At 42.1% G+C, this 12,620-nt stretch overlaps 1 protein-coding gene across 25 annotated transcripts in view; it reads left to right on the forward strand.

The window, feature by feature from the left end:
• Positions 1-12,620, forward strand: part of SENP2 (SUMO specific peptidase 2) — a 48,187-nt gene that overhangs the window by 28,127 nt on the left and 7,440 nt on the right. For 24 of the 25 annotated variants that reach the window (XR_016233205.1, XR_016233204.1, XR_011388024.2 and 21 more), the window contains 4 exons: positions 2,235-2,411; positions 4,934-5,065; positions 6,604-6,807; positions 7,292-7,371. Coding sequence is in view for 19 of the 25 variants with exons in the window: in XM_089332065.1 (XP_089188191.1) it covers positions 2,235-2,411; positions 4,934-5,065; positions 6,604-6,807; positions 7,292-7,371 (593 nt within the window). In the remaining 6 variants the exon portion in view is untranslated. Of the gene's footprint in view, positions 1-2,218; positions 2,412-4,933; positions 5,066-6,603; positions 6,808-7,291; positions 7,372-12,620 lie in introns of those variants that run through there. The other variant, XM_089332068.1, reaches the window with a different exon arrangement.

A 12,620-nucleotide genomic window follows, 5' to 3' on the forward strand; every position in this document is an offset into this window, starting at 1 on the left:
CATCTGCTGGTTCACTCCCCAGATGACTGCAAAGGCCAGAGCTGCTCCAATCCAAAGCCAGGAGCCAGGAGCTCCGGGTCTCCACGTGGGTGCAGGGGCCCAAGCACCTGGGCTATCTTCTGCTGCTTTCCCAGGCCATAGCAGAGAGCTGGATCAGAAGAGGAGCAGCCGGGACTAGAACAGAGCCCATATGGGATGCCTGCACTTCAGGCTAGGGTGTTAATCGGCTACGCCTCAGTGCCGGCCCCTTTTGCATTGTTTTTTAAAGATTTATTTATTTAGGGCCTGGCACTCTGGCCTAGCAGCTAAAGCCACTGCCTGCAGCGCTGGCATCCTATATGGGTGCCGGTTCATGTCCTAGCTGCTCTACTTCCATTGTGGCCAATTGTAGAATGAACCAGCAGATGGAAAACCTCTATCTCTGCTTCTCCTACTCTCTCTGTGTAACTCTTTCAAATAAATAAATAAATTTAAAAAAGAGAGATTTATTTATTTATCTTAAAGGCAGAGTTAAAAAGCGAGAGAGAGAGAGAGAGAGGGGTCTTCCATCTGTTGGTTCACTCCCCATGTGGCCACAATGGCTGAGGCTGGGCCTGTCAAAAGCCAGGAGACAGGAGCTTCATCAGTGTCTCCCACATGGATGCAGAGGCCCAGATATTTGGATCATCTTCCACTGCTTTCCCAGGCACACTAGCAGGGATGTTGATTGGAAGTGGAACTGCTGGAGCTTAAACCACAGACAGCGGCTTTACCCGCTGTGCCACAGTGCTGGCCCCAAGCCTTTTGTGTTTAATTGTTATTTATTACCTGTGGAGTAAAAGCTGAAAGAAGAGGGAAACTAAGCCTGAGAGAGGACAGACTGGGGGTGTTTGGAAACTGGGTAAGGGCAACATCCTACTTTCATCCTTGTTGAATATGAAGACTTTGCTGTTTCAGGCCACGGGGAAGGACTAGAAGCTACTGGTTTTCTGGGACCAGTATACCTGGCAGTTAGCTAGAATGAAGAGTGTTGGCTAGGAGTCTTTTTTTTTTTTTTTTTTTTTTTTTTAAGATTTATATATTTATTTGACAGAGCTACAGAGAGAGAGAGGGAGAAACAAAGAGAAAGATATCTTCTATCCTCACTCCTATCCTTCACTCCTCAGATGGATGTAATGGTCAGGACTGAGTCAGGCTGAAGCCAGGACCCAGGAGCTTCATGTGGGTGACAGGGGCCCAAGTTTTTTGGCCATCATGTACTGCCTTTCCTAGGCCATAAGCAGGGAGCTAGATCAGAAGTGAAGCAGCCAGGACTTGAATTGGTGCCCATATGGCACGCTGGCATTGTGGGCAGTGGCTTTACCTGCTACCTCACAAGAGTGGCCCCTGGCTAGGTGTCTTGACACTAGTGTGGTATCTGTTCCAAAGTTCTGTATCTAAATAACCTGATTTTAAGGCTTATCGGAGCTTCTGGGGTGCTGACAATTTTATTTGTTGACTTGAAATGGCAGTTACAGGGTGTTCATTTTACAAGTTAATTAAGTGGTACATTAATGTTTTGCATTTTTCTTTTTCCTTACGTTTACCCATTGTAAAGGATATTGCAAAGGAGTCAGATGAGCATCCAGATGGAAGAGATACATAGGATGAGGAGTACAGAGCTTCTGAGCCCTCTGGGCAAATCCACCTCCAGGCACTTCCAGGTGCTCAGCCATCCAGAGGCTCCCTGAACTGTCCTCTGTGCTTTGCAGAGGCCCTCATTACACAGACTTGAATGAAATCATTGGCCATTCTGATAGGCTTTGCCTTCCTGTTTTTGAATTCTATAATTTTTAATAACTTTTTAGGTATAATAGAAAAGCTTCTTAGTAAAAGATTAGCAATGGCTTATTCTCTGTCATGGGATTATGTGTCATAGTTTTTGCTTTTTTACACTTTTCAACATACCTGTTAACTGTATTATTTTTAATTGTGATAGGAGAACTGAAAATACTTTTGTTACTCAGAGAAAGTAGTCTGTGTTCTGTTTCATGGTTTGTAGTTGCCATGGCCTGTGAGCCTTAAGTTTAGAGCTTTTTTTTTGTTCTCCGCTGCAAGAACAGACAGATGTGCTAAATATACTTTATTCATCTGAGGGATTTGCTAATTCTCTTTTCGTTCAAGATAATAGCACTGTTTTCTATTTTATGTGTAATGTATGCTTATATGTACAAGTATTAAACATGTCAATACAATATAGACATTTTGTTGATCAGAGGAGGGGACACCAGCTGGAGCCTGACCTGTCAGAAGAAGTGTCTGCCCGACTCCGCCTGGGTAATGGAAGCAACGGCTTACTCAGGAGGAGAATGTCGATACTTGAGACCAAGGAAAAGAATTGCTCAAGCAAAGAGAGGGATAGGAGAACGGATGATCTCCTTGAACTTACAGAGGTACTGTTCTGTATTGATCAGAATGAGACCTGTTTTAACATAACCTCAGTTACTCTAAACTTGAACGAATGTTTGAAGAATTTCTCCAGGCTAGCATGTTTGAAAAAAAAAAAAATCAAGCTCAAGATCTGCTTAGTCACTTTGGTTACATTATCATTAGTGATCTGTGAAGGACTCCTACCATCAAACTCAATGGATTCTTTTTTATTTTTATTCATTTATTTGAAAGAATTACACAGAGAGAGTAAGAGAGAGAGAGCTAGATCTTTGATCTGGTCAGGAATGGGCCAGGTGGAAGCCAGGAGCCCCCTCCGGATCTCCCATGTGGATGCAGAGGGCTAAGCACCTGGGCCATCCTCAGCTGCCTTCCCAGACTCCCTAACAGGGAGCTGGATTGGAACTACAGCAGTCTTGAACCTGAACCCTCATGGGATGTCAGCATTATTGGTAATAGCTTCACGTGCCACACCACAATGCCAGCTCCTATTTATTTTAAAGATTTATTTATTTATTTGAAAGAAGAGTTAGAGGAGAGAGAGAAAGAGAGAGAGAGCTAGAAAGAGATCTTCCATCCACTGGTTCACTCCTCAAAAGGCTGCAGTGACCCAGTGCTGGGCCAGGCCAAAGCCAGGAGCCAAAAGCTTCATCCAGGTCTCCCACATGGGTGCAGGGGCCCAAGGACTTGGTCCATCCTCCATTGCTTTCCCAAGTACATAAGCAGGGAGCTGGATTGGAAGTAGAGCAACTTGAACTGCCACCCTTATAGGATACCAGTGCTGCAGACCTTGGCTTACCTAGTGCACCACACCTCAGGCCCCTGGATTCTTTCTGGTTATTTTTGTTTAATGTTTATTTTCATCTACTGTTGAAAAGCAGAGTGAGCAGACAAATCTTCCATCTATTGGTTGACTCTCCAAATGCCTGCAACAACCAGGGCAGAGTCCAGACAAAGCCAGGAGCTTGGAACTCCATCTGGGTCTCCCACATAGGTGTCAGAGAGCTAACCACTTGAACTATCTCTTGCTGCCTCCCAGGATGCGTTAGCAGGAAGCTGGATTATACATGAAGTAGATGAGGCTCAAACTGGAATTCCAGTGTGGGATGTGGGCATCCAAAATGACAGCTTCACCTGCTGTGCCATAATGCCTGCCCTTATAATAGATTCCTTTTTTGTAAGATTTATTATTTTATCTATTTGAAAGAAAGAGGGAGACAGAAAGATCTTCCGTTTGCTGGCTCACTTCCTAAATGATGACAAAGGCTAGGGCTGGGCCAGCCCAAAGCCAGGAGGCTGAACTCCATCCTGGTCTCCCATGTGCCTTGCAGGGGCCCTGGTACTTGGGCCATCTTCCTCTGCTTTCCCAAGCACAATAGGAGGAGGGAGCTGGATTGAAAGTGGAGTACCCAGGTGACAAACTAGTATTCTTGTTGCATACTGGTCCTTGTAATAGATTCTATTTTTTTTTTTTTTTTTGCCCTTCAAATATGATGAGTTACACAGTGTGGGTTTGGCATTAAGAATGAGTGTATTGAGGCTAGCATTGTGGCGCAGTGAGTAAAGCCTCGCCTGCAATGTTGGCATCCCATATGGGTGCCAGTTCTAGTCCCAGCTGCTCCTCTTCCAATCCAGCTCTCTCCTATGGCCTGGGAAAGCAGTAGAAGATGCCCAAGTCCTTGGGCCCCTGCAGCTCTAAGGGAAGACCCGGAGGAAGCTCCTGGCTTCTGGCTTCAGATCGGTACAGTTCTGGCTGTTGCAGCCAACTGGGGAGTGAACCAGTGGATTGAAGACCTCTCTCTCTCTCTCTCTCTCTCTCTCTCTCTCTCTCTGTGAACCAGTGGATTGAAGACCTCTCTCTCTCTCTCTCTCTCTCTCTCTTTTTCTCTCTCTCTAACTCTTTCAAATAAATAATAAATCTTTTAAAATTATAATGCATTCATTCTTTTTATTTCTAAAGTTGATTATGGTTCACTGAATTGTTCTTTTTATTGTTTATTACACTTTAAAATTGTAAAAACTTCTAGAAAACAAGGAAGTGAAGGCAGATAAAATTATTAAAGGTGAGCCCATATCTTGGCACCTTCCCCATTGCTGACTTAGTCAGCATTAGTGCTATTCATTGCATGTCTCTTGAGCAGTTAGTTTATATTGAGTATGCTGGTGGAGAGAGTGATACAAAATAGCAAAATTGTGTGCAGTTTTCAGGGGGAGAAAGCTGTAAAAATACCTGGATAAAAATAATTTCTGTTATGTTTATAGATTAAGCTTTATAGCTTAAGTAAGAATTTATCTGCGTAGTTCTTTATAAAGTAATGAAAAGATCAATTCAACAAGCAGATGTCCATTAGTAACACTACTTTACAGTTTAAGCTTGAATATTTTCATAGTGTAACTTTATAGGTCTTTGGTAGTTTATTTTTCAAGGCACAAGTGTTTCAGTGACGAAGTTTTTTTCAGTCTCAGATTTTTAGTATGTGATAGTGGCTCTGTGGTAAAATAGCAATCTTTGGACTTTATATTTCAGGACATGGAAAAGGAAATCAGTAATGCTCTAGGCCATGGTCCACAGGATGAGATCCTAAGTAGTGCTTTCAAATTGCGAATTACTCGAGGCGATATCCAGACCTTAAGGAACTATCACTGGCTGAACGATGAAGTAAATTGTCTTTTTCTCCCCCCTTTTACTGTCTAGTTATATTTAACCATGTACTACCCTGACCAAAGTGTTTCCTATCCAATTATAATAAGCTGCTAATGCAACTTTTAGTTTTATTTAAAACAAATCCTAAACCTTAAAAAGATGTTTCCTTCTGATTGTTTGTACAGATTTCCCTCTTCTACATCTGTGCTTAGTTACATCCACAACTTCAGTTACTAATCAACATTTTCATAAGCCCTAGGCGCCATAAGATGAGCCCTAGATGAACTCTTATGGGAACTCTTATTTTTTCAGTATTAAAGGGATGTATTGATTGCTATATATGAGTGTATGTCTTTTTATTTAATTTGAGTTATATCTTGATCCATTCCTGCTGCTATAAAAAAATTATAGCCGAGGTAACTTATAAACAATAGAGGTTTGCTGCTTCTGGTTCTGGAGGCAGGACAGTCCAGGGTCAAAGTGCTAGCAGATTCAGTGTGCAGTGAAGGCCCAGTCCCTGCTTCTAAGCCAGCAGGAAAGGCACTGAGTCATCATGTGGCAGAAGCGCAAAAGGAGCTGGGACACTTCCCCTCAACTTCCTTTGTAAGAGCCCAAATCGCGTTCATGAGGGTAGAGCACTTGTGACTTAATCAATTGGAAATTATATATGCCCTATATGGGTATAGAGGGGCACATATATTCAAAGCACAAGTGAGAGCTGCAAAATTTGCCTGTTGTGTCCTTGCATATTTAGCAAAAGTTAGCTCTTACCACTTCTTTCCATTGGTTCTTTCCCCACCTGCTCAGTCCCTGCATTTTCTCCCTTTGCCTTCCTTCCCCTTATCCTATTCCCCCATAACTAGTTAACTTATCACATGTATTTTTAAAGACTTACTTATTTATTTGAAACACAGAGTTATGGAGGAAGGAGGAAGTCAGAGAATGAGATCTTCCATCTGCTTGTTTACTCCCCAAATGGCCACAATGATTGAAGCTGGGCTGATCCGAAGCTAGGAGCAAGAGCTTCCTCTGAGTCTCCCAAAATAATGCACTTTTAAAATTAGCATGTTTTGTTTCACATTTTATGTGTAATGTGTTTATTATAGAAAATACAGGAAAAGTGAATTATTGTTCAAAAGTGCTGCTAAAAATTAAGTAAAATATTAATGTATAATAAGTATGTTTAATGTATTTTAATGTTTTAAAATCAAAGTATAATTTAGTAAGATTTGTTTCCATTAGTATTTCTATTTTCTTGTGTGATACAGCTGCAGGTAGTTTTTCATTATTCCACAGTTCTTTCTCTTGTTTGTCTTTGCTACTCATGCCTCAAAAGAACACTTTTATGCATCCTTAATCTCTCCTGTCTCCCAATTTTTTTTTTTAATCTTCTGCAGAGACAGTGCTTTCATTCCTTTCATCCCCTTCTCTCATACCTTCCCTTCTCCATATATTAACTTCGCACTTTGTAATTCATCCTTACTTGGGTAGAAATTTAGTTTTCAGTAATATGCTGCCCATATTCCAACTTAGACTCTCTTGCTATTTTACAGGTCATTAATTTTTATATGAATCTTCTGGTTGAAAGAAATAAAAAGCAAGGCTATCCAGTACTTCATGCATTCAGTACTTTCTTCTATCCTAAATTAAAGTCTGGGGGTTACCAAGCAGTGAAAAGATGGACCAAAGGGGTAAATCTCTTTGAACAGGAACTTATTCTGGTGCCTATTCATCGAAAGGTACACTGGAGCCTGGTGGTAAGTTGAGAGGATTAGTTGTTGGGGTTTGGATACAGACTGTTTTCTTAAATAATTAAGGCTACTCTTTTCTGTCCAGTGATAAGACCAGTAAGGATATGTTAAAGGCATGCTGCGTAGAGTACCTTCTGAACAGCTTGGAAAGCTAGGAGACACAGTCCCTATACCTGGAGCTTTCATTCAGTTTTGTTTATAAGATGTTAAACAGATTTATTATAAAAGAATGAAAGTATAAAGAAGAGAACAAACAAAATTCATCATTGAGAGGGCCACTGATACTTTGGTGAATTAGTTTCTAGCCCTTTCTCTAGGAATAGAAATATATATATGTTAACTTACAATGTTTTGTAACTTTTTTTAAATTAAAGAATATGTCCTAGAAATTCATTCATGTTTGATTTTTTCAAAGATGGTTTTAATTTTGGAAATAAAGTTCTTCTGCTATATATAAGATGTTTTTGGATAATGCAATTTTCCATTATAGGTGATGGACCTAAGAAAAAAGTGTCTTAAATATCTGGATTCTATGGGGCAAAAGGGCCACAGGATCTGTGAGATTCTTCTGTAAGTAAAGATTGAAAAACTTCACTACTGTCTCATTAAACCCTTGTTAGGGTTTAATGGTGTTTAACAATCACCATTGTTTTTCTGTTTAATCCTAGGAAGCTCTGGATGGTAGTCTTAATGTACAGTTAAGATTCTCTATCTGTTAGGTCAGAACTTAATTGAATCCATCTTTTTTGGTTTAAATATGATATCTGATCTTTGAGAACATCTTACTTGGTAGCATATTCAATTGAAAACAAGTTTGTCATGTGTTATTATGTAAACTATACCTTGTTCGAATCCTTATCCTGTGATTTGAATGAGATCTCTTTGGATTTGTTACATTATTCTGAATGTCCTAAAGAACTGTTATAGGGAGTATTAGTCCTCTAAATTTTGGAGCCTACTCCATGTCTTTGTGCTTTCATGAGAGTTGGCTTCATCTCATGGAATACAGAGGAAACTCTTAAGTTAATAGTCATCCCCTTACTTCTGGGGATGAGTTCCAAGATCGCTAGTGGGTAGCTGAAACCACAGACTGTTCCCAAACATATCTGTTTTCCCTCTTGCCCTGCAGTGATGCTGTATGGTGCCCAAGTTAACCTGTCTTTCCTTGTCTCATTTGCATCACTACTTTTGTGCTTTGGGGCCATTTAGGTAAAATTAGATTAATTTGAACACAATATGAAAGCATGACAGTTGATTTGATAACAAAGATGGCTACTCAGTGACTGGGCGGGTGGTATATACAGCATGGATAAGCAAGGACAAAGGGTTGATTTATGCCCCAGGCCAGACCAAGTGGACAGTGTGAGATTTCATCATGTTACATAGAACAATGTGCAGTTTAGATGTTATGAAGCATGTATTATTTTTATAAGGTTTATTTAATTATTTGTAAGAGTTAAAGTTGTGTGGAGGGGAAGATCTCTTCCATTTTTACTTTCCAAATGGCTATGATGGCTGGAGGTTGGCCATGCTGAAGCCAGGAGCCAGAGGAGTTTCATCCCAGTCTCTCATATGGGTGGCAGGGGCCCAATTACTTGGACCATTTTTTCCTGCTTTCCCTTGCTAATTAGCAGGGAGCTGGATCAGAAGTGGAGTAACCAGGACTCCAGCTGGTATCCATATGGGATGCCAGCATACAGACTACAGCTTAACTTGCTGTGCCAAGTGCTGGCCCCATGAATTACTTATTTATTTCTGGAATTTCCCTTTATATTTTTGGACTGTGGGTAACTGAAACTACAAATACTGTAGTAATTGCTAGAAACCAGCCTTTAAAGTCTAGCCTCTTATTTCTTTTAAGTGGTAATGTGAATTTTTTTTAAAGATTTATTTTATTTATTTGAAAGAGTTAAAGAGAGAGGTAGAGACAGATAGAGAGGTCTTCCATCTGCTGGTTCTCTCCCCAGATAGGTGCAACGGCTGGAATGGCGGTGATCTTAAGCCAGGAGCCAGGAGCCTCCTCCAGGTCTCTCACCGTGGGTGGAGGGGCCCAAGAACTTGGGCCGTCTTCTGCTGCTATCCCAGGCCATAGCGAGAGCTGGATTGGAAGAGGAGCAGCTGGGACTAGAACTGGTGCCCATATGGGATGCCGGCACCTCAGGCCAGAACGTTAACCCACTGCTCCACAGTGCCAGCCCAGTAACATGAGCTTCATAGTGAGAATGCTGTCAGTAAGATGAATCCATTTTGAATCTCTTTTACTTTCTGGAAGCAACTGCAGTTTTCTGCTTTTAACTTTTCTGAGGATAAATGAATTTGTTAAGTTAATCTTGTGAAAGAAGATATGATTACTAAAAATTCAAAAATTTTTAATGTTTTAACATAAAAGACCCTTTTTATTTTTATCTATCTTGATAAACAAACAAACAAACTGAGGCTGGTTTCTAGCAATTACTACAGTAGTTGTAGTTTCAGTTACCCACAGTCCAAAAATATCAAAAGGAACATTCCAGAAATAAATAAATACTTCATGGGGTCAGCACTGTGGCACAGCAAATTAAGCTGCTGCCTGTATGCTGGCATTCCATGTGGACACCAGATTGAGCCCTGGCTGTTCCACTTCTGATCCAGCAATTAGAAACTGGTTATGATACACCAAATTATTTGATCTTTCTGGTATTTTCTGTGTAAGATGTTTATAAAATGTACACATATACATACCTGTATGCACATACATACATTTATATTACCACATGCATAGAAATTTCTTACTGGAATCACACACAAGAGTATTGGGTGGTGCTTATAACAATACATACTTCTGTTACATTCATATTCCCTCCCTGCTTGCCTACCTTTCTTTTGGAAGGTTCAGTTCCCATGTATCTAAGGTTTACTATGCTCCTAGTCCAGTTTTCTCTGCTTTTTTTTTATTGTCCCCTTCCCCCTGAGACTTTTGTAATTTAATTTCTCCATAACGAGAGACAATAATACTAAGCAATAAGTCATAATTGGTTGAGCTTTAGAGGGCTACAAACCATTGAAATATCTAAAGATTATTACCGCTAAGTACCAGTTTTCACTCCCTTGGGAGCAATGTTACCTTATTTGAGAGTATAGGACCTGGTTGGTCTAATACCAGTTTAACTTATTTTGCAGCTTAGCAGGAAAACTGTAAAATTAATCACTTTCAGTAGTTAAGTGTATGTCTTCTAAGAATATAAAATTCTGCTACAGTGGTGGGTATTTTAGTGCAGCAGAGTAATCCACCACTTAGGGATACCTCCATCCTATATCAGAGTGCCTGGTTTGAGTCCCAGCTACTCTCTGTGTTTCTGATCCAGCTTCCTGGTAATCCATCTGGGAAGCAGTGGATGATGGTGTAACAACTTGGGTTCCTTCTGCCTTCATGGGAGACTCAGATGGAGTTGCTGATTCCTGGCTTCTGCCTGATTGTTGCAAGAAATTGGGGAGGGGCTGGTGCTGGTAGTGCTGTGGTGCTGGTATCCCATGGGTGCTGGTTCTAGTCCTGACTGCTCCTCTTCTGATCCAGCTCTCTGCGGTGGCCTGAGAAAGCAGTAGAAGATGGCCCCTGGCCAGCGCCGCGGCTCACTAGGCTAATCCTCCACCTAGCAGCGCCGGCAGTCGGGGCGCCGGATTCTGTCCTGGTTGCCCCTCTTCCAGGCCAACTCTCTGCTGTGGCCCTGGAATGCAGTGGAGGATGGCCCAAGTGCTTGGGCCCTGTACCCCATGGGAGACCAGGATAAGCACCTGGCTCCTGCCTTCAGATCAGCGTGGTGTGCCAGCTGCAGCGCGCCAGCCTTGGCGGCCATTGGAGGGTGAACCAACGGCAAAAAACCAACTACCCACTCTGCCTGTCAAAAAAAAAAAAAAAAAAAAAAAGATGGCCCCTGCACCCATATGGACCTAGAAGAAGCTTCTGGCTCCTAGCTTCAGATCAGCCCCAGCTCCAGCCGTTGTGGCCATATTATATCTCTCCCTCTCAGTATCTGTAACTCTACCTCTCAAATACATAAATTTTAATACATCTTTTATTTATTTTTAATTTTTATTTTTTGACAGGCAGAGTGGGCAGTGAGAGAGACAGAGAGAAAGGTCTTCCTTTTGCCGTTGGTTCACCCTCCAATGGCTGGTGCGCTGCGGCCGGCGCACCGTGCTGATCCGATGGCAGGAGCCAGGTACTTATCCTGGTCTCCCATGGGGTGCAGGGCCCAAGGACTTGGGCCATCCTCCATTGCACTCCCTGGCCACAGCAGAGAGCTGGCCTGGAAGAGGGGCAACCGGGACAGAATCTGGCGCCCCGACTGGGACTAGAACCTGGTGTGCCGGCGCTGCAAGGCGGAGGATTAGCCTGGTGAGCCTTGACGCTGGCCCACATCTTTTATTTTTTGACAGGCAGAGTTAGACAGTGAGAGAGAGACAGAGAGAAAAGTCTTCCTTTTTCCGTTGGTTCACCCCCCAAATGGCTGCTACAGCCGGCTGGCATGCTGGGCTGATCTGAAGCCAGGAGCCAGGTGCTTCCTCCTGGTCTCCCATGCGGGTGCAGGGCCCAAGCACTTGGACCATCCTCCGCTGCATTCCTGGGCCACAGCAGAGAGCTGGACTGGAAGAGGAGCAACTGGGACAGAACCGGCACCCCAACCAGGACTAGAACATAGGGTTCCAGTGCCACAGGCTGAGGATTAGCCAAGTGAGCCGTGGTGCCAGCTCAAATACATAAATTAAAAAAAAAAAAATTGGGGGAGTAAACCAGTAAATAAAAGTGTGTCTCTCTCTCTGTTATTCTGCCTCTCAAATAAGCAAATCTTAAGAATGAAAAGAAATTCTCCTACATAACCACAATGCTATTATCATATAATCAGTAATATTTAATATATGGTCTATATTCTGATTTTTCCAAATGTCTTTTATAGCTTTATTTTAAAAATTATTTTTGTATGTAGTTTGAGAATCAGAGAATGAGAGAAATCTCTGATTTACTAGCTCACTCCTCAAATGCCTGCAGCTGCTGGGGGCTGGGCCAGGCTGAAGGTGGGAGCCAGGAACTGAATCCGGGTCTCCAATGTGGATGGCAAGGACCCAACTACTTGTCATCATCTGCTGCTTCCCAGGGTGCACATTGGCAGGAAGTGGGAATCGAGACAAACTTAACTCATTAGGGGCATGCGTGGCATAGCAGATTAGGCAACCGTTTGGGATGCCTGGATCCTGAATTGGAGAGCCTGAATCCAGTCCTGGCTACTCCGCACTTCCAGTCCAGCTTTCTGCTAATGCTCCTGCTGACAGTGCCAGATGATGGCCCAAGTATTTGTGTCCTTACCACCCACCTGTGAGACTCAGATGGAGTTCCTGACTACTGGCTTGAGCCCTGACTTTTGTGGCCATTTGGGAAGTGAACCAGTAGATGGAAAATCACTATCTTTTCCCTCTCTATGTCACTCTGCCTTTCAAATAATAAATAAATCTTTAACCGCCCCCCCCCCCCCCAAACCACATAAACCTACTCACTCCTATTACTCTGTATGGGATGCAGGTGTCTCAAGCAGTATCTATGCCAAATGCCCATCCCTTTTACAGTTTTTATCCCCCTAGCAGGAGCCAATCAGGATTTTATACATGTATTCAATGTCTCCTTTAATTTAAAACAGTTTTCTTGCCTGGTTGTTTTTAATGTCAGTGTTTTTTTTTTTTTTTTTAAGACTAAGTTATCTTGTTTCATATCTATTTTTAAGTGAGTAAAAGAAGTTGGAAAATGAAGTACTTTTAATAGAGTATTGTGATTTTTTTAATTTTTTTTT

Source organism: Oryctolagus cuniculus, chromosome 4, assembly GCF_051225735.1.
Source record: "Oryctolagus cuniculus isolate XC-2025 breed Fujian yellow rabbit chromosome 4, ASM5122573v1, whole genome shotgun sequence".
NCBI lineage: Eukaryota > Metazoa > Chordata > Mammalia > Lagomorpha > Leporidae > Oryctolagus > Oryctolagus cuniculus.